We start from the raw sequence: 25,492 nt of genomic DNA, 5'->3' as shown, positions 1-25,492 counted from the left end.
ATATTTAAAGAACTGTGTAACCATTTCTAAAATATATTTTTTCATATAAAGTTTTTTGAAAAATCGTGAAAGACATACGTCCAAAATTAATTATTATCCCGGCGCCTCCACCATTTGTATATACAAAAAATTAATTCGTCAATCAACCTAAAAAAAGAGATATTTTAGTCAAAAACTTCAACGATATCTCAAATTTGTCAATACTTTCACTCTATGTTTTGAAATAATGGTGAAAATCGTTTTTTTTTTCAACAAAATTCTTTGGTTAATTTTCTCTAAATAAACCTCATTTCTTCGAGTTCAAAATTTTTATTGTTTTTATTATTTTGCTCAGAAATCAAAATATTCAAAAAATTATGCAACTGCTTCGTAAATATATTTATTTATGTACAGTTTCTTGGAAGTACGTGAAAGGCACATTCAAAATTAGTCATTACTGTCTGAGCATTTCCACAATTGCTATGAAAAGTTTAATTTCTTTAAATCTGTCTAAAAGGGAGAAATCCTTTTCGAAAATTTTCTAAGGGAGGAGAATCTGTCACTATTTTCCAGGTATGTTTTCAAATAATTATGAAAAAGCGTTATTAGGAGAAACTTTATTAAATTTTTGAGCCGACCTGACCTTACTATTTTTGCACAGTTTCTTGGAAATTCGTTCAAGACAAATTTAGCATTTTTATAAAAAAGTCAATTTTCCTAAGTCAGTCCTGAGAGAGAAATTCTGTTCCAAAATTTTCTGAGGAAAGAGGTTCTGTTATCATCTTCTAGGTAGGTTTTTAAATAATCTCAAAAAAGCGTTCTTAGGAGAAAAGTTATTAAATGTGGTAAAATTAGTCATAAAAGCGACCATTTTTCTAAGTTCAAAATTTGCCCTAATTCTTCGGCTTTTTGTTCAGATATTTAAACAACCGTGTAACCATTTCTAAAATACCCCTTTTCTTCTAAAGTTTCCTGAAAATTCGTGAAAAGCATACACTGAAAATTATTTAATGCCCCAGCACCCCCATCATTTTTATCAAAAATTTTGAATTCGTCAAATTAGCCTAAAAAAAACGAAAATACTGGTCAAAAATTTTCATCAAGAATTTAAAATTGTTTTCATTGTATGTTTGCAAACAATGGTGAAAAACGGAATTTTAGGAAAATTCTTGCTTTTGGTGAAAATTGGTCCCAAACAAGCTTATTTTTTCAGTTCAAAATTTCTATTTTTTCCACTATTTTGTACAGATATCATAATACTTACGGCGATGTGTAATTGCTTCGTAAATATAGTTTCTCATCTACAGTTTCTCCAAAATTCATGAAGAAAGTCAAAAATTTTATAAGAAACAAAAATCTAAAATTATTTTCTCCAGATCTTTTCAAATATTAACGACAAAATCGTTTTCTGAAGGTTGTTAATCTAAGAAGGGGTCATTTTTCTTAATTTTGTATTTTTTCTGTTATTTGCTTCACATATCAAAATATTTAAAGGACTGTAACTACTTCTAAAATAGTTTCTTTTTGTATAAAGTTTCTTAAAATTCGTGAAAGATCTATGTTCAAAATAAATTATTGTCCCGGCGCCTCCACCAATTGTATCAAAATTTTTGAAATCGTTGTTCAGTCTAAGGAGAGAATCCTAGTCAGCAGTTTTTTCAAAATTCGTGATAGACATATTCAAAATTAATGCTTCCTAGGGCAACTGCAACACTTTCATCAAAAATTTAATTTCGTCAAATCGGTCTAAGAGAGAAATATTCTCGTGAAAAATTTTATCAGAAATAAAAATCTGCAATTGTTTACTTCATAGATATCTTTTCATATAAAAACGAAAAAAACGGGTCATGAAACTTATTAAATTTAGTAAAATTAATCAGGAAAAACGTAATTTCCCTTAATTCAAAATTTCGTATTTCTTCGTTATTTTGATTCAGACAAAAAAGGATTTGAAATACTAAGGCAAACATTCTAAATAAATTATTGTCCCGGCGCCTCCACCATTTTTATCAAAATTTTTTAATTCGTCAGTTCAATCCATGTATATAGAGAATCCTAGTCTGAAATCTTACTAGATAGAGAATTTAAAATCATTTTCATTGTATGTTGTTAAATAGTGGCGAAAAATGGGTCTAGAATCCCAAAAAGCTGAATTCATTAATTCAAAATTTCTATTTTATCGACTATATTGTTCAAAGATCAAAGTTTTTTTCTTAAAGAATTGTAACTCTTGTCAATATATATTTTTAATGCACAGTTTCTTCAAAATTCGAAATAAACATATTCAAAACTAATTATTCTCAAGTCACTCCAAAATTTTCAAAAAAAATTTAATTTTGTCAAATCGTTCAATTCTCGTCAAAAAGTTTACAAGGAACAAAAATTTGCAATTATTTTCTCGATATCTTTTCAAATAATAACGACAAAATCGTTTTGTGTATGTTATCAAATTAAAATTCATCGGACAAGAACGTCATTTCTCTTAATTCAAAATTTTGTTTTTCTTCGGTTTCGGTTGTTTTGTTCAGATACAAAAATATTAAAAGGACTAACTAAAACAATAATTCTAAAATAAATTTTCTCATCTAAAATTTCTTGAAATTCGTGAAAGATAAACATTAAAGTTGAATACTTGTTCCAGCACTTCCAACATTTTTATCAAGATTTTTAGAATTCGTCAAATCAATTTGAAGACAGAATCCTAGTCGGAAATTGCTGCAATGTCGGAAATTAAAGTTATTTTCACTGTATATTTTCATAAATAGTGGCGAAAAATCGGCCTTTGCGAAAATCCTTAGTTTTTGTAAAAATTAATGTCAAAAAGCTGGTTTCATTCCGCTCAAACGTTGTCATTTTGTTGAGATGTCAAAATACTAAAAAAACTGTGTAACTGATACATTCAAAATTAATTATTCTCCAGGCAACTCCAACATTTCGATCAAAAATTTAATTTCGCGAAATCGGTGTAAATATGAGATATTCTGGTACAAATTTTATAAGGAACCAAAAGTTTCGGTCATTTTCCCAGTATATTTTCGAATAAAAACGACAAAATCATTATAATTAAGCTAAAATTAATCCGGAAAAATTGTATTAATATAAAATTTTGTATTTCTTCGGTTACTTTGTTTAAAAAAATAAAAATTGGAAAATCGAAAAATTTAAAAATCCAAGCCAAAAAATCGAAAAATTTAGAAACTGAAAAATTGAAAAATAAACAACCTGAGAAATCGGAAAGAAGAATAATTTCAAGAAGTAGTTTATTAAAATATTAATTTTGGAGATAAAAGACGAATTTATACTCTTTCCTTATGTTTTTAAAAGTTGAACTTATTTTTTATTTTAAAAACTGAAAAATCAAAACATTAAAAATTTTGGAAATCGAGAAATTGTAAAATCGAAAAATTGACAAATTCCAAAACTGAAATGTCGGAAAATTGGGAAATCGAAAAATCAGGAAGTTAAAATAGGCCAAAATTGAAAAGTTAAAAATTGAAGATATTACAATTTAATAAATATTAAAAAATTGAAAAATCGAAAAATAAAAAATTTTAAAAATCGAAAAATTGAAAAACCGAAAGATCTAAAAACGAGAAGTTTTTTGTTTCGAAAAGTCGAGAAATCAAAAAGTGGAAAAATCGAAAACTGGAAAAATCGATGAAAAATTGCAGAATCGAAAAATTGAAAATAGTCGATGAACGGAGAAATTTTGAGATTTACCATGCTCCCGACAGTTTTAAAATATTTGCAACATTTCTAAGCACTCAATTTTGAAAATTTAAACTTAAATTGTAAAATGTTAAACAATTTTGTACTTGTTAAGTTATGACTGATTTGAACAAATGACGTTTCCTCTAAGGAATTTACTTAAATTCAAAGTTGTTTCAATTTTTCAAAAAAAAAAAACGGTGTCCCAAAATTAACTCAAAAACGGTCGGGTCAGAATTTTCCAAAATCGCCCAAAATAATTTACAAAAAAAATCTTCATGGACTCCCAAAATAATACACCGTGGGCACCCAAAAGTCGCCTGAATTAAAAAAAAACATATGCTTAAGAAATAAAAATTCGAATGTCCTCTAAAACTCTAATAAATGAAATCAAATCAATCCGTCAAATCAATTTCGAGAATTTAAAATTATTTTTACTCTATATTGTCAAATAATGGTAAAAACGGGTCTTGAGGAAAATCTCTAGGTTCAGATATCAAAGTTTTTCCTTAATGAACTGTAACTATTTCGTCGTTATATATTTTGTTTGCACAGTTTTTTCAAAATTCGTAATAAACACAATCAACACTAATTATTCTCAAGACAAAGACAACTCTAACAAGAGAGAAATATTCTCGTCAAAAATTTTATACGAACAAAAATCTGTAATTATTTCATGGATATACCTTTTCAGATATAAACGACAACAACTTTTTATGACGATTATTAAGTTTAGTAAAATAATTAGGAAAAAAAGTAATTTCTCTTAATTCAAAATTCTGTATTTCTTCCGTTATATTGTTCAGACAGCAAAATATTTAAATCACTGCGTAACAACTTCTAAAGCAAATTCTTTCATATAAAGTTTCTTGAAATTCGTGAAAAGTACACATTCAAAATGGATTATTGCCCGGCGCCTCCACCATTTTTACCAAAATTTTTAAATTCATTCTAAAGAGAGAATCCTAGTCGGCTCAAATATCAAAATATTTAAAGACTGCAACTACTTTCAAAAAGATTTTTTTCATAAAGAGTTTCTTGAAATTTTCCCGGCTCCTCGAACATTTTTATCAAAATTTTTGAATCCACCAAATTCCTGGCCGGAAATCTTTACAATATCGAGAATTTGAATTATTTTCGCTGTATATTTTAAAATAATGACGAAAAATGGGTCTTTTCGAAAACCTCTAGGTAAAATAAAAAATCTTTACAGCAGTCTAAAAGCAAGATACTGTTGTCGAAAATTTGCACAAAATTGTTAATTGGTAATTATTTTCAGTATACGTTTTCAAACAAAACTAATAGCGAAAAATTAGTTTTCAGAAAAAAAATCCAATTTTTTCGGCTATTCGCCTCCAAAATTTTTATTAAAAAAAACGATAATTAATAATACTTCCAGCAAAATATAAATTCTAGGACGAAAAATGTACAATGATTAAACTACTCAACTTTAGTTGGCTATTAACTTTTGTAAAAGATCGAACTGTAGAAAATACATGTACAAAGGGAACATATTTAAAATAAATAATTACTGCCAAAGTCGGTAAGATGTATAGAGAGCTTTGAGTAATCGAGAAGTTTTGGCTTAACAAAGCATCAAGTTGAAGATCTGTGCTTTCGTAGATATATAATGTCCTTAATTATCCTTAACAGCAGTTCCGTAAATCAAAACTACTGCGAAACTTGAAAATGCACGGATTTTGAAATTTTAGCCTAATTTTATTTTGTTTTAAATTCATTATAAATGCTCCCACAGACCAATAAATCCACATTTTTAGATCGCAATTTAGTTTTTATTTTTAAATTGGCTGCAGTTTTGAAGTCACCGGATCGTGAATTTATAAAAATATCACCAAAACATTTCACTATTAAATTATGTAGCTCTTTGTATTGTCCATCAAGTATTATAATAAAAATCTAATTCTACGTAGGTATTTATTTTTTTGTTTTTATTGTTGTTGCGTCCAATGTAACATTAAACATACTACAATCAATATTAATTAATTGTGGTCATTAAAAACGACAAAATCTGTCGCATAAAGTCACATACGTTTAATAATTTAGCTAAAGCTGTCCTTTTATCTAGATAAAAACCCAAATCATAAACTTGGCAAAAAATTATCTGAAACCATTTTTCTCCTTCAAACTCCAAACAAGAGATTACTGTTTCGTTTTGTTTTACGTACACCGCTTTTAGCTAAATCCCGGAATTAATTTGAATCAAATTAATCTTCCTATAAATGTATTAACACAACCGGCTGCAATAATAATTTATTACTTCAGATAACACAAATCCGATACTTTTTCCACCCCAGTTTTATAATGAAAAAATTTACGCCTACCTTACAGCAGGTACTTCTAGGATGTCCCATTCAACGGACATATAAAATTCGGAAAGATCGACCCCCACGTCGACAATGTTGCTCCCGGCCTTCTCGTCCATGTGGCGCAGATCCACCTAGAGAACACAACCCAGAGTGAAAGAAAATCCCACACGTGACGTCACACCAACACACTTATGGCTAAAATGTACATAATATACAATAATAAAAAAACACCTGTAACAAACATGGATACAAAATCGTCAAAACAGCAACAACTAGAAGATTTGGAAAATTTTGACTTCGCCCCGACTTCCACAAATTTAATAATTTTTCACAGATTTCGAATCCGCGCCGAAACTCCATAATTTGTTGGAAAGTGTGCAGTGTCGGCGAAAAATGAGGCGATTTCTTAGCCGCAGGACGAACGCGAAGTCGAATTAATTTCATTTATCAAAAGGAATTTATGTATGCCGTGAGAATTGAGAGAAACTTGCCACTTTTGAGGAAAATTAAACACAGCATGCTGAGAAGAATCGACTCTGACATGCAAAGATTTAGCTTTCGATTTATGGGGATAAGAACGTTTTACTTGTTTTTATTATCGCAGAGGTTTAGAGAAATTTTTACCTGTGCTGAGCAATCTCGCGTGAAATCATCGAACTGACAAAGTTGCGGGTTCGTTAGTTTTTTAAAGCACCAAATATTTCAATTGTCGATTTACAAATGTACGTTGAAATCCACCCATTAACAGCGCTTTGATAAATAAATAATCGCAGAGTTCACGCTGCCAATATTTAACGCAGTAATGATTCCGCTAATTATAATTCGAGATTGACTAAATCAATTAAACAATGCTGTTGGGAGTTATATTAAAAGAGATAAATCCGTTTACGTGAATTTTCCGGCGACCCATCCATATTTCCAGTTAAACTTTGAGCTTAATATCTTAAAATGATGTAATTGAATTTTGTAAACCGAGAGCGAGGGAGTGAATGAAAACCAATGGAAAATTATTCAGATGTTAAAGCGGAGCGTCGTAACGCAGTCGCATATTTTTTTAATTGCCATTAAACAAAAAGTCGTGTTATCTGCTGAAAAGTTTAATTTTCTTCACGAGTAAACTCCAAAATTAAAAGTGTAATTAAATGGTTGAAACAGTGAAGTGGAGTTGGCCGAAAAAGCATCGCACGAATAATAACAAATACCCTTTTTGATGAAATGAAACGGAGTGGAGGCAAGCGGAGGTCTGTTTTCGAATATTCTCGACGTTTGAAAAGATTGCTGCTTTTAAATCAAAAAGTAAAAAAAAATGTTTCCACATTTAGATTATTTTTGTGTTAGTGCATCATTCAGGGTCAGATCAGCTAAGATCATGTCAAAGTCAGGTCAGTTCAGTTAGGCTCAGGTCATAGAATAGGCCAGTTCAGGTCAGTTCAAACACCTAGGACACATCAGACCAAAAGAAGTCACGTAAGATCCGCTCAAGTCAGCTCAGTTCAATTCAGTTCATGACAGTATGCTGTTTGTTAAATTAGGTCAAACCAACCTAGATAGGTGGGGCACGTCAGGTTACGTAAGATCTAGTTAGGTCAGTTCAGATCATAGAATAGGTTAAGATAGGCCAGGTCATATAAGTTAATGTCAAGTCAAATCAAATCAACCTGGACAAGTTAAACCAAATCAGTTCAAATCAAGAAAAATCACACCAGGCTAGTTCAGATCAACCCAGATTCAAATCATGTCAGAATTCTTCAGGTCAAGTCAGGCCACATTCAAATCAGTTTAGGTCATGTCAATCAAAAATTAGCCCAGGTCATAGGTGACGTTAGTTCAAGCCTAGTCAAGTCCGGTCAGGGCAGGTCAGGTCAAGTAGGCTCAGGTTATAAAATAGGTCAAGTCAGGCCAGGTTATGTAAATTCAAATCATGTCAAACCAACCTAGACTGGGACAGATAAGATCAGATCAGTTCAGGAAAACCTAAATCAGGTCATTTGAAGACGAACAATTCAGATAAATGAGGTCAAACCAAGGCAGATCGGATCAGGACACATCAAGTCAATATAGATCAGTTCAAGCTGGCCCAGGTTATAGAATAGATCAAGGTCGCGTAAATTTATTCATTTTAAACCAACTTACAGGCATGAGGTCAAATAAGATCTATTTAGGCCAACTTATTCAATTCAGATCATTTTAGGTCATTTTAGTCAGATCCGATCACAGATTAGATTGGTTCTGACTGGGGCAGCGTAAGTCGGTTCAGAATTTAGAATAGATGATCAAAAATCATGACAGTCAGATCAGTTCAAGTCAGCTCAGGGCACAGATTTGGTTAGTTTACGTAAATCAATTCGTACCAAGCCAGTCGGATCAGACTAAGCCACTTCAAGTGGGCCCGGACCATGGACTAAGTTAAATCATGTCAAATCAACCTAGACCGAGTCATATCAAATCAGGTCACGTAAAATTCATTTAGGTCAGTTAAAATCAATTCAGATCAGGTTACATCATGTCAGTCAGGTAGCTCAGTTGAAGTCAGTCTAGGTCATAGATTACTTATTTTAGATCAACTTAAGTCAGACCAGGCCAAGTCAGGTCAGATTAGGCCAGTCCAAGTTAGCCCAGGCCATAGAGTAGGTGAAGTCAGGCCAGATGATTTATGTTTAAGTCAGATCAAAACAACTAGATAAGATTACCTAGATTCTAATGAGTGCCATTCAGTTCAAATCAGTTCAGGTCATAACAGTCAGATCAGTTCAAGGTAGTTCAGGTCATGGATTAGACTAGTTCAGTCCAAGTCAAGTCGGACCAGGCTAAGTTAGGCCAGATTAAGCCAATTCAAGTCAGTCCAAGTCATACAGTAGGTTAGGTCAGACTACGTCATGTAAATTTAAATCAACTCAAACCAGGTTATACCAGGACAGACCAGATCAGGTCAAGTCAATTCATATCAGGCCAGTCGGATCAGACTAAGTCATTTCAAGTCGGCCCAGATCATGGACTAAGTTAAATCAGGCTAGATCATCTAAGTATATATCATGTTTATTCATGCCAAACAACCTAGACCGAGTCATAACAAATCATGTCACGAAAGATTCATTTAGGTCAGTTAAATTCAATTCAGATCAGGTTACACCAAGTCAGTCAGATGAGCTCAGTTCAAGTCAGTCCAGGTCATCGATTACTTAATTTAGATCAACTTAAGTCAGACCAAGTCAGGTCAGATTAGGCCAGTCCAAGTTACCCCAGGTCATAGAGTAGCTGAGGCCAGCCCAGATCATTTATATTTAAGTCAGATCAAAACAACTAGACCAGATTACGTAGATTCCAGTTAGTGCAATTAAGTTCAGATCATGACAATCAGATCAGGTCAGATTAAGCCAGTTCAAGTCAGTCCAAGTCAAACAATAGGTTAAGTCAGGCTTCGTCGTGTAAGTTTATATCAATTGAAACCAAGTTAAACCAGGACAGACCAGATCAGGTCAGATAATCCCAGATTATATCAAACCAGGCCAGGACAGCCGAAATCAGATCAGGCTAGGTCATTTTAAGACGAACAGATCAGATAAATTAGGTCAAACCAGATCAGATTAGACAAAGCCGCATTAAGTCAAATTAGAACAGTTTAAGCTGGCCCAGATTATAAAATAGCTGAAGGTCGAATTAAGTCACGTAAGATCAATTTAGGTCAACTAAATTCAATTCAGATCAGTTTATGTTATATTAGTCAGGTTCAAGAAAGTTTAGGCCAAGACAGTTCAGACTACAACAGCGTTAGTTGGTCCAGAAAATGGAATAGTGGATCAAATCTGGTTAAGTCAACCTAGACTGTATTAGAATAGATCAGGTTACATAGGTTCCATTTAGTGCACTTCAGTTCAGATCAGTTTAGGTCATGACAGTTAGATCAGTTCAATTCAGCTCAGGTCATAGATAAGGTTAGTTCAGACAAGTCAATTCGGACCAGGGCAGTCAGGTCAACCTAAGCCTAGATCATGTAAGTATAATTTACGTCCAACCAACGTAGGTCGAGTCGTATCAGATCAGGTTACGTAAGATTCACTTAGGCCAGTTGAATTCAGTTCAGATCTTATGAAATCATGTCAATCAGATCAGGTCAGTTCAAGTCAGTCCAGGTCACCGATAATTAACTTAAGTCAAACCAGGCCAAGTCAGGCCAGATTAGATCAGTTAAAGTTGCTCCAGGTCATTGAATAGCTGAGGTCAGGTCAGGTCATTTATGTTTAAGTCAGGTCAAAACAGCCTAGATAGGATTAGACCAGATCAGTAGGTTCAAGTTAGTGAAATTCAGCTCAGATCAGATCGGGTCATAACAGTCAGTCCAGGTCATAGATAAACTTAATTCAGTCCAAGTCAAGTCGAGCCAGGCCAAGTCAGGTCATACTGAGACAATTCAAGTCGGTTCAAGTCATAGAATAAGTCAGGTCATGCAAGTTTAAATCAAGTCAGAGCAAACTAGAATATGACAGACCAGATCAGGTGAGATCAAGAACAGGCCAAGTCAGATAATCCCAGGATATATCAATCCAGATCAGGACACCCCAAATCAGGTCAGGCTAAGTCATCTTGAGACGAACAGATTAGGTAAGTCATCAGGTCAAGCCATATTTAGTCAAACTAGAACAGTTTAAGCTTGTCCAGGTTATAGAATAGTTTAAGATCAGATAAAGTCATGTGAGTTCAAGTTAAACCTACTTAGATTGGCTTATATCAGGTCAAGTTACGCAAGAATCGCTTAGGACAGTCAAATTCAATTCACATCAGTTTAGGTTATGTGAGTTACCTCAGATCATCGATTACTTAATATGGGCTAACTTAGGTTAAACAGGCCAAATCAAATCAGACTAGGCCAGTTCAAGTCGGGACCGATTATGGAATAGACGATCAGGCTAGATCATCTAGGTTCAAATTAGGTTAAATGAACCTAATTCGTATCAGATTAGATCATGTTACGTATGTTTCGTTTAGAGGAGTTCAAGTTAACCTAAGACTAAGATTAGGTTAGTTCGAGTCAAGTCGGGTTGAACTAGGTCAAGTCAGATCAGGCTCAAATCAAGTCAGGTCATGTAAGTTTAGGTCAGATCAAATCAACCTAAAGTAACGTAAGATTCAGTTAGGTTCAGTTCAGTTCAGTTCAATTGAGTTCAATGTAGCTTAGGTCATGTACTCAGGTCAGTTCAAGTCAACCTAGGTTATAAATTAAGTTAGTTCAAGGTGAGTAAATTGGAACCAAGCCAGATTAGGTCAGAATAGACTAGTTCAAAAATCGGATCAAAGCAATATAGACTGGGTATTAGACCAGGTATAGTTGAGGTCAAGTTAGTCAGGTTAGTTCAAATCAGCCTAGGTTAGTTTCGACAAGGTTTTATAAGTTGACGGGTATATTTTTTGATCTAAAATTCCGATTTCATGAGAGGTTTATTTTACTGGGTATTAAATTCTAGGAATTTAAATCAGGATAAACAGTAATAATATATAGGAATACATATATAAATAGTTTTGTTTCAAGATTATTAAAAAAAAAAAATTGGTTACAACTTAAATCACTGGATCACTTTTATTTGAAAATTAGTTAAAAAAAATACCTACAATTACTTTAACTTTACACCCACTGAAATTTTATTTTTATCTTTACTGATAGCTTACAAGAACAAATAGGTTAATCGAAATTTTTTTACGAGGCGCATCCGAGATTTAAAAAACGTACCTCGACGAAATACATGTAAACTTGGAAGAAGTATTTATTATTTGATATAATTCTACCCCTCGTATAGGCAGCTTAATTTTGTACAATTTGGCTTGAAACAACACTCTCAAAAAAATTGACAACTATACGAAATTAAATTTTAAAAATTTTTGATATATTTTTTGACATGCACTTTTTGATTTTGAAAATGATTCAAAACTGCTTACTTTTGAGTATAAACTTTTCATTTAATTTGCTGAAAATTTATTTTTTGTTAATTGAACTTTAATAAACTAAAATTTAAAAAACACTTCAACTTCTTTAAAAAAATAAAATACTAATCGACCTCTGCAGGGATCAGTCTTAAATCCATTCCTGCTCTCCACGTACATCAGTGATAATTCGCCACTCACCCCACTGTTGCAACCCCGACCGAAAAATCTGCAACAAGCTTAAACACTCTAAATACCCCATCTAAACGCCAGATCTTAAAAAACGTCCGTCCTTTCGCACTTAATGCGCTTGTTAGTTGTCATTGCTCGTTAAATTTTGTGAGAAATTCCCCTATCTTCCCAAAGACTTAATCCAATGAAGACAACATTAACCAAACCGCAACTCCGTGTGTCACATAATTATCACGACGACTAACTGCTGTTTAAGATTCACCCTTTTTCGCCCTCACGCATTCACCACCAACGTGATTAAGTTAAAAAAGATGGCTTTCCCCGGAAAATTGTCTCGTTTACCTAATCTGAATACTTTCAGAGGAACTTCCTGTATGCGTAACGAACACGCAACCTCTTCACAAAGTGTCTTACTTTCTTTGATAAAAACACAACAAACGAGGGATGATCTCAGACTTGATTCTTTGTCGACGGGATTGTACTCAGCAGTGGAATAGTTAAAAAGCTAAAGCAGTTTAGTTTGTAGTTAAGTCGAGCTTAGAGCTTTGTACTTTAGGTGGTACTTTTAGAACAGTTTAATTACTGGAGGAGAAAAAGTCGGTTGAGTTTGTACATATCCTTTACACTAAGTTGGTATAAGTGGTTGCTACTGGTTAGAACCTGTGTGAGCTTGTTCGTGTCGGATGATGATGAGCATGCTGTGGGTTAGAGATGAGGCAAGCAAAGCGTTTTTTATTAGACAGTGAGGTTCAAGCAAAAGCGTAGTAAATCTCCAGAAAAAGACGACGTGCATTTGTGCTCGTGTACTTTTGTCTAAACCCTACTGTGTTTTAGGTTAGGTTTAATCGTTCTTATTTAGACAGTTTTTATTAAGAAAGAATTTTGCCAGGCGAGTAATGAAACCCCGTGTAATGTATTGTTTCATATTACAGCTGGAAACCCTTGATATAAACTAAAGCATCACAGGAACCATGTAAAGCACGAAGCGCAAGACAAGCCATTATTCTGTACACACCGGCATTTCTTTTAATTACGTTTATTAAATTAAAGTGGAAGTGCTTTGTTTACTGTCATACTTACCGAACTTAATCTAGACTTTACACCTGAAAGTGTTTCAGCAAACGTTCTAATTGTTCTCTCGTAATGATGCAATTTTTATTCTTTTTTTTTTTTTAATTGTTTCTAGGTTGGTAGCGCTATCATGCCGCAGAGCCAACGAAGCGACATCTATCTAACATTTACCGTAACTGTCTAACACTAACCTCCCTTAATGGAAAAGGTATAAAATTTGTGGTGCGTCAAAAATAATTACACCACAGTCAAAATTCAAAAAACGGCAAAAACGCGCTCAAACGCGTCGTAGAAAGTGTGCTAGCTACGAAAGCACTATCGAGCTGGATTTATATGCAGCGAGTTATTAAAACAGATTTTAGTCTGGTTTGTTTTATTCACATGTTAGAGTGGTTGTTTATGGCTTCTAGGCTACAAATTCTACTACAAATAAAAATAAAGGTGAAGTTTGGAATCAAATATGACAAGCTTATTCTAAAAATTGCCACGAAACAACTTTTATTCGCATCTGTCTAAATTGTGTTGGTAAGATTTACTTATCTCTTCAAACAAAAATTCGATATCAACCTGTTACGTATTCGTAACTTCGTTTCGGATTTTCGGGAGCTTTGTTTGTTCAAGTAGGTATAGAAAAATTTAGGGGGAATAGGCGCTTGCCTATAAAAATGTTCGGTGATTTGGGGAAAAAATGAATAACTTGATTCCGGTTCCGTGAAGACGTACCTTTATAATGTGATTGGGAATACGCCTACTCGAGATGGTTTCGTTTCAGGAGGTTCGCCAGTTCGACGAATTATGATGAATTGTCGTTTGATATTTGATATTTCGGAGGTAAGGTGATGCAAAATGTGAGATTTTTATATATATAAAAAAAAAAATGTAAAAATCATAAAGACGTCAGACCTATTCGGGATGTGAAACGCTTAATAGAAAAAAAAATAATTTTTATTACTACCTAGTACAAAAATCGTCGTATACCTTCAAATTCATAAAAAACCCATTTTTAATTTTTCAGTTTAAAAAAAATATATAATTTGCCACATTTAAAAAAAGTCAGTCATTATTTTGGCCACATATAAGTTTATCACGACGCCCGAAATTGCATCAACACTTTTAAAAAAATTAAGAAAACTTGTCAAGCTAAGCGACAAAAATTTTCATTTTCTTTTTAAATAGTAGGTACCAACCAAGGAAAATATATAAGGTACATTACGAAAAAAAAAAAATGAAGCGACTGTAAAAAGTACCTATTTATAACAGTATTTTTGTTTACAAAAAAATTATAGCCTATTAGAGTCATTCAGAAAAAAAGTTGTGTTTTAGCTGTTATCTATGTATCTAGCTATTTCCCTTAAACGAACGGCCATTTGTTTGAAAATTGCTGATTTTATTAATTCGAGCCTCAACAAGAAGTTGGCTTCAAAAGTTGTGTACTGGGTGTCCGGATTTTTTTTCAAATATTTTAACCAAAGATACTCCTAAAAAATTACACCGTCCTACGTTTTTCTCCGTCGATTCTAAACAGAGAAGGACTTCATCCTAAAAATTAACCATTACAGCTACAAAGCTTCAATAAATCGAATGCTGGAAGCCGTAAGTCCAAAGATAATACCGTTCCGGAGTTATCGGCCGTTAAATTTGAAATTTGCTTTTTGAATTTAGATTTAACAAGAATTTTGACTAAAATAATGAAAATATTTGACAACTGAAGCCCGAAACGGACCCACTAGTGAAAAATTAGTCTAGGAACTAAATTTTAGTCACCTGGGACAACGTTTTTTAACGAATTTTTTCGAATTACCAAATATTTATTTCGGATTTATATAATATCAAGCTATCTCTCTTAAACAGACCCAGATTTGTATGAAAATTGCTGATTTTACTAAAAAGAGCTTCCTTAAGAAGAATCTGGCTCCAAACGTTGTGTACCGAGTGTCCGGATTTTTTTTTCAAATATTTTAACCAAAGATATTCCCAAAAAATGACACCGTCTTACATTTTTCTCCGTCGATTCTAAACAGACATAGATTTCAACCTAAACATTAAACATTACAGCTACAAAGCTTCAATAAATCGAATGCTGGAAGCCGTAACTCCAAATCTAATACCGTTTCGGAGTTATCGACCGTTAAATTTGAAATTTGCTTTTTGAATTAAAATTTAATAAGAATTTTGACCAAAATAATGAAAATATTTAACAACTGATGTCCGAAATGGGCTCGCTAGTGCAAAATTAGTCTAGAAACTGAAATTTTATTAGGCGGGACAATGTTCTTTAACGAATTTTTTCGAATCATCAAATATTTATTTCGGATTTATATAATATCAAGCTATCTGTCTTAAACAGACCCCGATTTGTATGAAAATTGCTGATTTTACTAATAAGAGCTTCCTTAAGAAGAATCTGGCTTAAAATACTGTGTACCGAGTGTACGGATTTTTTTTCAAATATTTTAACCAACGATATTCCCAAAAAATGACACCGTCCTACATTTTTCTCCGTAGATTCTAAACAGAGACAGATTTCACCCTAAAAATCAACCATTAGAGTTAAAAGGCTGCAAGAAATAGAATGCTGGAAGCCGCGAGCCCAAATGTAATACCGTTCCGGAGTTATCTGCCGTTAATTTTGAAATTTGTTACTTTGAATTTAGCTTTAATCAGAATTTTGACTAAAAAAATGAAAATATTTAACAACTGACGCCCGAAACAGACTCACTAGCGCAAAATTAGTCTAGAAGCTGAATTTTAGTCACGTGGGACAATATTTTTTAACGAATTTTTTTGAATCACCAAATATTTAGTTCGGATTTATATAATATCAAACTCTCTTTTAAACAGACCCCCATTTGTATTTTCATACAAATAATTAATCATTTAATTATGTATAAATATCTTCACAAAACCGCTATTATTTGTCTACAATCTTATTCTATCTACATCTACCTATCCCGACATATTTAAACAATCACGAATTAGTCCAGTCTTTAAAAAGGGCGATAAAAATATCATCGAAAATTACAGACCCATTTCTATAATGAACAATTTTGCCAAGATATTTGAATTCATTGTTTCTGACATAATAGCCTACCACACTTCCAAAATGATTTCTGAACATCAGCATGGATTTATAAATAAACGATCTACGGTTACTAATCTGTTATGTAAAACCCAGTACTTGTCAGAGTGTTTAGATAGAGGAGGTCAAGTTGATGTTGTCTATTTGGACTTTTCTAAAGCATTCGATAGCTTAAACCATTCAATTCTCATCGGTAAACTTGAACTTTATTGCTTCTCCTCTACTTTAATTGATTTTCTAAAATCATATTTAGAAAAAAGATCATCCTTTGTTGAATATCGGGGCTTCAGGTCTAATACATTTGAGCAGCTTTCCGGGGTACCGCAGGGATCGGTTTTAGGTCCGCTTCTTTTTGTTCTGTACATCAATGACATAACGAACGTACTAACTTCGAAATATCTAATGTACGCAGATGACCTTAAGATATATACTGAAATTAGGACTGAAGCAGATTGTAAATTGTTGCAGACAGATTTAGATAATATTCTGACTTGGGGCCGAGTAAACAATCTGAATTTAAATAAACGAAAATGCTATGTCATGACATTCACAAGACGGATTAAAAAAATCACTTATCCCTACAGCCTTGATGATGTTACTCTAGAGAGACCGGATGTTGTCAGTGACTTAGGTGTATCTTTTGATAGCAAATTGTCATTTGTACATCACATCGCTAAAATTATAAACTCAGCTTACAAATGCTTAGGTTTCATTGTACGTAACACCAAAGATTTCACTAAAGTATCTTCAATTAATATAATTTACTTTGCATTTGTTCGTAGTAAACTAGAATACGCATCTGTCATATGGTCGCCCTTTTATAACATCCACAGTTCCAATCTGGAAAGAATTCAGCGAAGATTTCTGAAGTTTGTTACATTCATGCTGGACGGCTCTTATCCCGTTCGTAATTTTCCACAAGACTTATTATTAAATAGATTTGGTATTCAGAGCCTTGCAAAAAGAAGATCCTTGCATTTAACGGTATTTTTGTACAAACTCATACACAATTTTATTGACTGTAAGTACATAGTAGAACAGATATCCTATCGAATACCGCGTGTTAATAGTCGTTACACCACTGTACTTTACTTACCTAGGGCTAAAACTAACATGCTTGCTTCATCACCTTTGTACCAGATGCTTCGTAACTATTGCGATATTGAAGCTGATTTGGATATATTTTGCTGTAGTTTGCAAGAAATCAAATTTAGATTTGGTTAAAAATCTCATTTTCATATCTATGTTCTTTTTGTTTTTTCCTTATTTGTTATAATTCAAACTTGCTAATTTCACTTCTCTCTTTTTGTTTTATGTTATAATCTTTATGCTCCTTGCCTAATAATTGGTGTTTTCACTCTGTTGAGGCATTGTATTAGTAATAATAATAATAATAATAATAATAATTACTGATTTTACTAATTCGAGCCTCCTCAACAAGAATCTTCAAATATTGTGTACCGGATCGGAATGAAAATATTTAACAACTGTGGCCAGAAACGGACTCAGCGATGCCAAATTAGTCTACAAACTGAATTTAAGAATTTAAGTCAGGTGATAGAATGTTTTTTTTTAAACAATTTTTCGAATCGCCAAATATTTATTTCGGATTTATATAATTCAAGTTATCTCTTTTAAACGGACCCCCATTGGTTTGACAATTGCTAAATTCACTAACTCGAGTCTCCTGTACAATAATCTGGCTTCAGAAGTTGTGAATCGTGTGTCCGGATTTTTTTTATATTTTTTCACCGAAGACACTCATAAAAAATGTCACTGTCCGACATTTTTCTCCGTCAATTCTAAAGAAACGCAGATTCCACCCTAAAAATTAACCATTACAGCTAAAAGACTTCAAGAAATCGAATGCAGGAAGCCGTAAGTCCAAATACCACACCGTTCTGAAGTTATCGGCCGTTAAATTTGAAATTTGCTTTTTGAGTTTAAATTTAATAAGAATTATGTCTAAAATAATGAAAATATTTAACAACTGTGCCCAGAAACGGACTCAGCGATGCCACATTAGTCTAGAAACTGAATTTAAAAATTTATGTCAGGTGGGACCATGTTTTTTTTTACAATTTTTCGATTCGCCAGATATTTATTTCGGATTTATATAATTCAAGTTCTCTCTTAAACGGACCCCCATTGTTTTGACAATTGCTAATTTCACTAATTCGGGTCTCCTGAACAAGAATCTGGCTTCAAAAGTTATGAATCGGTTGTCCGGATTTTTTTTAAATTTTTTCACGAAAGAGACTCCTAAAAAATGTCACTGTCCTACATTTTTCTCCGTCAATTCTAAGTAAACGCAAATTCCATCCTAAAAATTAACCATCAGAGCTAAAAGACTTCAAGAAAACGAATCTTGGAAGCCGTAAGTCCGAATAGCACACCGTTCTTGAGTTATCGGTCGTTAAATTTGAAATTTGCTTTTTGAGTTTAGATTTAATAAGAATTGTGTCTAAAATAAGGAAAAAATGTAACAACTGTGGCCAGAAACTGACTCAGCGATGCCAAATTAGTCCAGAAATTGAATTTTAGCCATATAGGATGATGTTTTCCTTTTTGACAAATTTTTCCGAATCGCCAAATATTTTTTTCGAATTTATATAATATCAAGATTTTCCTCTTAAACGGACCCCCATTTGTTTGAAAATTTCTGATTTCACTAATTCGATGCTCATCAACAACAATCTAGTTTCAAAAGTTGTGTACCGGCCGTCCGGATTTTTTTTTAATTTTTAACCAAAGACGTTCCTAAAAAATGACACTGTCCTACATTTTTCTCCGCCGATTCTAAACAGACGTAGATTCCACCCTAAAAATTAGTCATTAGAGCTAAAAGACTCCAAGAAATCGAATGGTGGAAGCTGTAAGTCCAAATGCAATACTGTTGCGAAGTTATCGGCCGTTAAATTTGAAATTTGCTTTTTAAGTTTGGATTTAATAAGAATCGTGTCTAAAATAATGAAAACAGCCAACACCTGACTCCAGAAACGTACTCGGCGGTGCAAAATAAGTCTGGAAATCGAATTTTAGCCAGATGGGATAATGTTTTTTTTTTGAAAAATTTTTCCGAATCGCCAGTTTTTTTTTTTTTCGAATTTATATCATATCAAGATATTCCTTTTAAACGGGCCGCCATTAGTTTGAAAATTTCTGATTTCACTAATTCAATGCTCATCAACAATAATCTGGCTTCAAAAGTTGTGTACCGGCTGCCCGAATTTTTTTTTAATTTTTTAACCAAAGACACTTTTAAAAAATGACACTGTCCTACATTTTTCTCGGCCGATTCTAAACAGACGTAGATTCCAAGCTAAAAACTAGCTATTATAGCTAACAGACTTCAAGAAATCTAATGCTGGAAGCTGTAAGTCCAAACGCAATACCGTTCCGAAGTTATCGGCCGTTAAATTTGAAATTTGCTTTTTGAGTTTGGATTTAATAAGAATCGTGTCTAAAATAATGGACACATCCAACACCTGACGCCAGAAACGTACTTAGCGGTGCAAAATTAGTCTGGAAATCAAATTTTAGCCAGTTAGGATAATGTTTTTTTTTTGAAAAAATTTTCCGAATCGCCAAATTTTTTTTTTTCGAATTTATATAATATCAAGATATTTCTCTTAAACGGACCGCCATTTGTTTGAAAATTTCTAATTTCGCTAATTCAATGCTCATCAACAATAATCTGGCTTCAAAAGTTGTGTACCGGCTGCCCGGATTTTTTTTTTAATTTTTTAACCAAAGACACTTCTAAAAAATGACACTTTCCTCCATTTTTCTCCGCCGATTTTAAACAGACGTAGATTCCACCTTAAAAACTTGCCAATAGGACTAAAAGACTTCAAGAAATCGAATGCTGGAAGCTGTAAGTTTAAATGCAATACCGTTCCGAAGTTATCGACCGTTAAATTTTAAATTTCCTTTTTGATTTTGGATTTAATAAGAATTGTGTCTAAATAATAAAAATATACAACTTTTTTGACAAATTTTTCGGAATCGCCAAATTTTTTTTCGAATTTATATATCAAGCTGTCCCTCTAAACGGACCCCCATTTGTTTGAAAATTTCTGATTTCACCAACTCGATGCTCATCAACAAGAATCTGGCTTCAAAAATTGTGTGCCGGCTGTCCGGATTTCTTTTTAATTTTTTAACCAGACACTCCTAAAAAATGACACTGCCCTACATTTTTCTCTGCTGATTCTAAACAAACACAGATTCCACCCTAAAAATTAGCCATTAGAGCTAAAAGACTTCAAGAAATTCTAATCTGGAAGCTGTAAGTCCAAATGCAATACCGTTCCGAAGTTATCGGTCGTTAAATTTGAAATTTGCTTTTTGACTTCAAATTTAATAAGAATTTTGTTTAAAATAATGACAATATCTAACACCTAACGACAGAAACGTACTCAGCGGTGGAAAATTAGTCTAGAAATCGAATTTTAGCCAGATGGGATAATGTTGTTTTTTGACAAATTTTTCCGAATAGCCAAATTTCTTTTTCGAATTTATATAAAATCGAGCTATCCCTCTTAAACGGACCTCTATTTGTTTGAAAATTCCTAATTTCACTAATTCGATGCTCATCAACACCAATCTTGCTTCAAAAGTTGTGTACCAGCCGTCAAAATTTTTTTTTAATTTTTTAACCAAAGACACTTAAAAAATGACACTGTCCTACATTTTTCTCCGCCGATTCTAAACAGACGTAGATTCCAACCCAAAAACTAGCCATTAGAGCTAAAAGACTTCAAGAAATCGAATGCTGGAAGCTGCAAGTCCAGATGGAATACCGTTCCGGAGTTATCGGCCGTTAAATTTGAAATTTGCTTCTTGACTTTATATTTATCAGAATTTTGTCTTCAGTAATGAAAATATTCAAAAATTGCCGCCGGAAAAGGATTCAGCGGTGTAAAGTTACTCTAGAAACTGAATTTTACTCAAATAGGATAATGTTTTTTTTTGACACAATTTTTCGAATCGTCAAATATTTTAGATTTACATAAAATCAAGCTGTCTTCCTTAAACGGGCCCCCATTTCCTTGAAAATCACTAACTTTACCAATTTCAGTCTTTTTACTTTGATTTAAATCTTAGTTTCTACCGCTTTTCAAATCAAAATTCTAGCTTTTTTCTACAGTCTTATAAGTTATAAGCAAGTAATAGCCCCGCCCACCCACCCCACTCTTGATTCTAGTGACTACTCTTAATATTGTTCACTAATAAGATAATTATATTGTTGAATCTCCGGTAATTCTGTTAAACTCTTTGAGAGAAACTAGATAAATTGTAAACAAAATATCTAGAAACTATTCGGCTGGTGTTAAATAAGCATCCCATACGTAAGAATTATATTTAAAACGCTCCTCCCAGTCTCACGAGCCCCGCCTTAATAAATCATTTCATTGGCCGGGGAATTGGGGCGGGGTTTACACTTGTACCTCGTTGTGTTCTTTTATATAATTTTTAAACATTTCGTTGTAAACGCTTTGGCCAAGTCGTTTTTCCAAGAAAAATCTAAATTTTATAAATAAAGTCCTAAATTCTAGTATTTGTCAATGGAAAATGTAACTTTCTTCTCAGAGCCAGTAAAATAAATTATCAAAACAAAGGAGGGGTGGGTGGGTGGGGCCACTTTTTACTTTGATTTAAATCTTAGATTCTACCGCTTGTCAAATCAAAATCCAAATTTTTAGAACAGTTAATAAAATAAGTCAGTGAAATGGAGGAAGGAGGTGGGCGGAGCTAAGTTTTTTCGACAGTCTCATAAACAAGTAATAGCCCCGCCCACCCACCCAACATTATTATATTATTGAATCTCGGGTAATTCTGTTAAACTTTGAAATAAAATATCTAGAAATGATTCGACTGTGCTAAATAAGCATCCCGTACGTGAGAATTATATTTAAAACGCAATATTAATGATGCTCCTCCCACTCGCACGAGCCCCACCTTAATAAATCATTTCATTGGCCGAAGAATTGGGGCGGTGTTTACGATTGTAGCTTATTGTGTCTATTTCATATAATTTTTAAACATTTCGTTGTAAACGCTGATGGCAAAGTTGTTTTTCGAATAAAAATCAAGAATTTAGCTTCACAATTTGTCTTTGGGCGGTCCTGTTTTCTTTTTTAATTTTTTACCCAACGACATTACGAAAAAATGGCACCCTCCTATATTTTTCCCCGTCGATTCTAAAGAGATGTAGATTCTACCCTAAAAATTCGTCATAACGGTTAAAAGACTTAAAAAAATCTAATGGTGAAGGCCTTAAGTCGAAATGTAATACCGTTCCGGAGTTATCGGGCGTTAAATTTGAAATTTGCTTTTTGACTTAAATTTAATAAGAATATCGTTCAAAATAATGAAAATATTTAACAGCTGATGGTAGAAACCGGCTCAACAGTGCAAAATTGGGCCAGAAACTGAATTTCAATCAGATATAAGAATGTTTTTGACCCTTTTTTTCGAATCCATAATGTCACCAAATATTTTGGACTCATCAATGGAAAAGTTACAACTTTATCACTGTTCGATTTCGTGATCTGTCGGAATAGAAAAAACACCTGAACTAAAGATTAATTTTGATTAAAATTTAATAAGGTAAATCGAAAAATTGAATGAAAATTTAGTTTTCCTCAAGTGTCACTTTAGTTTGGAATAAGGTCAAGTGAACCATCACGTAACATCGCCCACAATGCGGTTCGATAATTAATTAGAACACTAGAGTAAGCATTTGTAACCATAGCATAACGAACTTTGATCTCATCGCATTGTCATAAAAAGCTCCACTCAGCGTTGTTAGCTGCACAAATAACACAATTTCCTGATCAGCTAAACCACCCTTAATAAGTTCTTTAGTCGCAAGTTAAAATAAACAGAATTATTAGACACTTGACACCGCCAATTACGGCAAGCTTGCAGATGTACAAACACTCGACTCCGTTACGCAACAAAAAGCCTAATCCTCGAACAATATCCCGTTAATTAGGAAATATCAAGCCCTTGCGTAAAACACAAATTAATATTCCCCCGGTCATCCGAAAGCAAAACATCGTCCACGAAGCCGAGCACGGAGACGATTTTGTAACCTCGTGCCATTCTCGCGCAATAACTAATAAAATCTGCCCATAATGGAGCCCTATTGCCCGCCTCGGCGCACTTCCACGCCGCCCATTTATCCCATAACGACATATTCCGCCTGAGGCTGCACGATGCAAATTACTTTGCAAGTTTAGGGCAATTTATTTTATGATAATGCAATTAGCTTGCGCTACTTTTCGTTTGATATTTGACGGTCGCGTCAGTCGTGCGTCGCGCACATCCGCTTCTGCTCCATTAACCGTTTTAAAACATGGACAATGTTTCAATTTTTACTGCTAGCGGGAAAGTTTAAGCGCCATAAATTAACCACAAATCCAGCGCTCACGTTCAAACGGAACGTGCTTTCGAATAAAAAAGCCGCTTGTTTGATCATCATCAGATAGAACTCATAAAAATGTAAGACGCTTATTCGGGAATTTAGATGGTTTAATTCGATTTGCGCACAAGTACTGAGCGGCGCTGACAAATGTAACAAATGTGAGAGTATTGTTTTCAATATAAAGGTGTTCTTTGAAAAATAGAGTATCAACTTATTTATCGTTATAATTTTGCATTAATTTCTGGCCTAAATTGTTGGTGGTCAGATCAGGTGCAGTCACATTGGGTAGGTCGATCATGGCATGCCGGGAAAGATCAGGTAAACTGGACCAGGAATTCAGACTCCCGGATTTGAAAAAGCTCCAGTTCCAATCATCTCAAGAATGAAACTACAACTAATTCGTGGAATTGGGATCCCCGCATTTGAAGTAGATCTAATATCAATTATTATTCGAGGAATCAAACCGTAATCACTCCCCGGAATTGAGACTCTCTTACTTAAAGTGGACCTTGTACCAGTCATTCCAGAAACGAAACCACGACCAATCTCCGTACTCGAAACTCCCGGACTTGAGTTGATTGTATGCCAATCATTACTGGAATCAAACAACTACTCCCCGGACTTGAGACTTCCGTACTTGAAATGTTCCCTGTCTCAATTATTCGAGGGATCAAACCAAAATAATTTCTGGAAATTTTTGTTACAATTTTCCAGACATAAAATCACAACCAATCGCCAAGTTGAGACTCCCGGACTTGAATTAGATCTATTACGAATCATTTTACAAATCAAAGCACAATCAACCCGGGAATTGAGACTCTGGGACTTGAATCTTTCAATTATCGCAAGAACCAAACCGCAATCATGCCATCGAATTGGGACTCTTAGCCTTGAACTACATCCAAGACCAATCATTTCAGGATTCAAAACACAACCAATTCCCGAAATTGAGACTCCCAAGATAAAAGTAAGTAAAAGTATCCCATGGATCGACCACAACCATTCCCCGGAATTGAGAGTCCCGGACTTGAATATACACCATATCATCGCCGGACTCAAACCACAACCATTCGTCAGAATTGAGATACCGAGACTTGAAGTAGATCCATTAATTATCACTTCAGAGAATCAAAGCACTTGAAATATACCCTGTTCCAATTATAGCAGTGATCAAATCACCACCATTTCCCCTGATTTGAGATTCTCGGACATTAAATAGACCAATAGACTCTGTTTTAATCTCCTAGGAATCAAACCACAACCAATCCCCGGAACTGAGACTAATAAAACTAAACTAAATTAAAATAGATTGTTCCAATTATCCCAGGAATCAAATCATAACCAACATAGGACTTGAAGTATATCTATTACAATTCATTTCAAGAATCAAACCACAATCAATCTCTGAAAAAGAGACTCCTGAACTTGAAATAGACAATATTTCAATTATCTCAGGTATCAAATCACGAGCAATACCCGAAATTGAGAGTCCCCAAAAAAAATAGACCATGTTAAAATTATCCCAACATTTAAATCACAACCAATCCCCAGAATTGAGACTCCCAGACTTGAAATTTACGCTATTCCAATTACCGCAGGAGTCAAACCACAGCATTCCCCGGAATTGGGTCACCCAAAATTGAAGTAGATCTATTAAAAATCACTTCCGGAATCAAATCATAACCAATTTCAGGAACTGAGACTTCCAGAATTAAAATATACCCCGTTACAATTATCCCAGGAATCAAATCACGACCAATTCCCCTAAATTGTGACTCCCGGACTTGA

General features: G+C 33.7%; 1 protein-coding gene across 2 annotated transcripts in view; it reads right to left on the bottom strand.

The window, feature by feature from the left end:
- Nachralpha4 (nicotinic Acetylcholine Receptor alpha4) overlaps positions 1–25,492 on the bottom strand; it is a 313,703-nt gene that overhangs the window by 55,391 nt on the left and 232,820 nt on the right. For both annotated transcript variants that reach the window (XM_064074499.1, XM_064074500.1), the window contains one exon: positions 6,030–6,145. In XM_064074499.1, the coding sequence (XP_063930569.1) occupies positions 6,030–6,145 (116 nt within the window). The remainder of the gene's footprint in view (positions 1–6,029; positions 6,146–25,492) is intronic.

The sequence above is a fragment of the Zophobas morio genome, unplaced genomic scaffold, assembly GCF_036711695.1.
Source record: "Zophobas morio isolate AGI-343-1 ecotype UQ-CSIRO unplaced genomic scaffold, CSIRO_AGI_Zmor_V1 ptg000054l, whole genome shotgun sequence".
Lineage (NCBI taxonomy): Eukaryota > Metazoa > Arthropoda > Insecta > Coleoptera > Tenebrionidae > Zophobas > Zophobas morio.
This window is presented reverse-complemented; position numbering and strand designations above follow the sequence as displayed.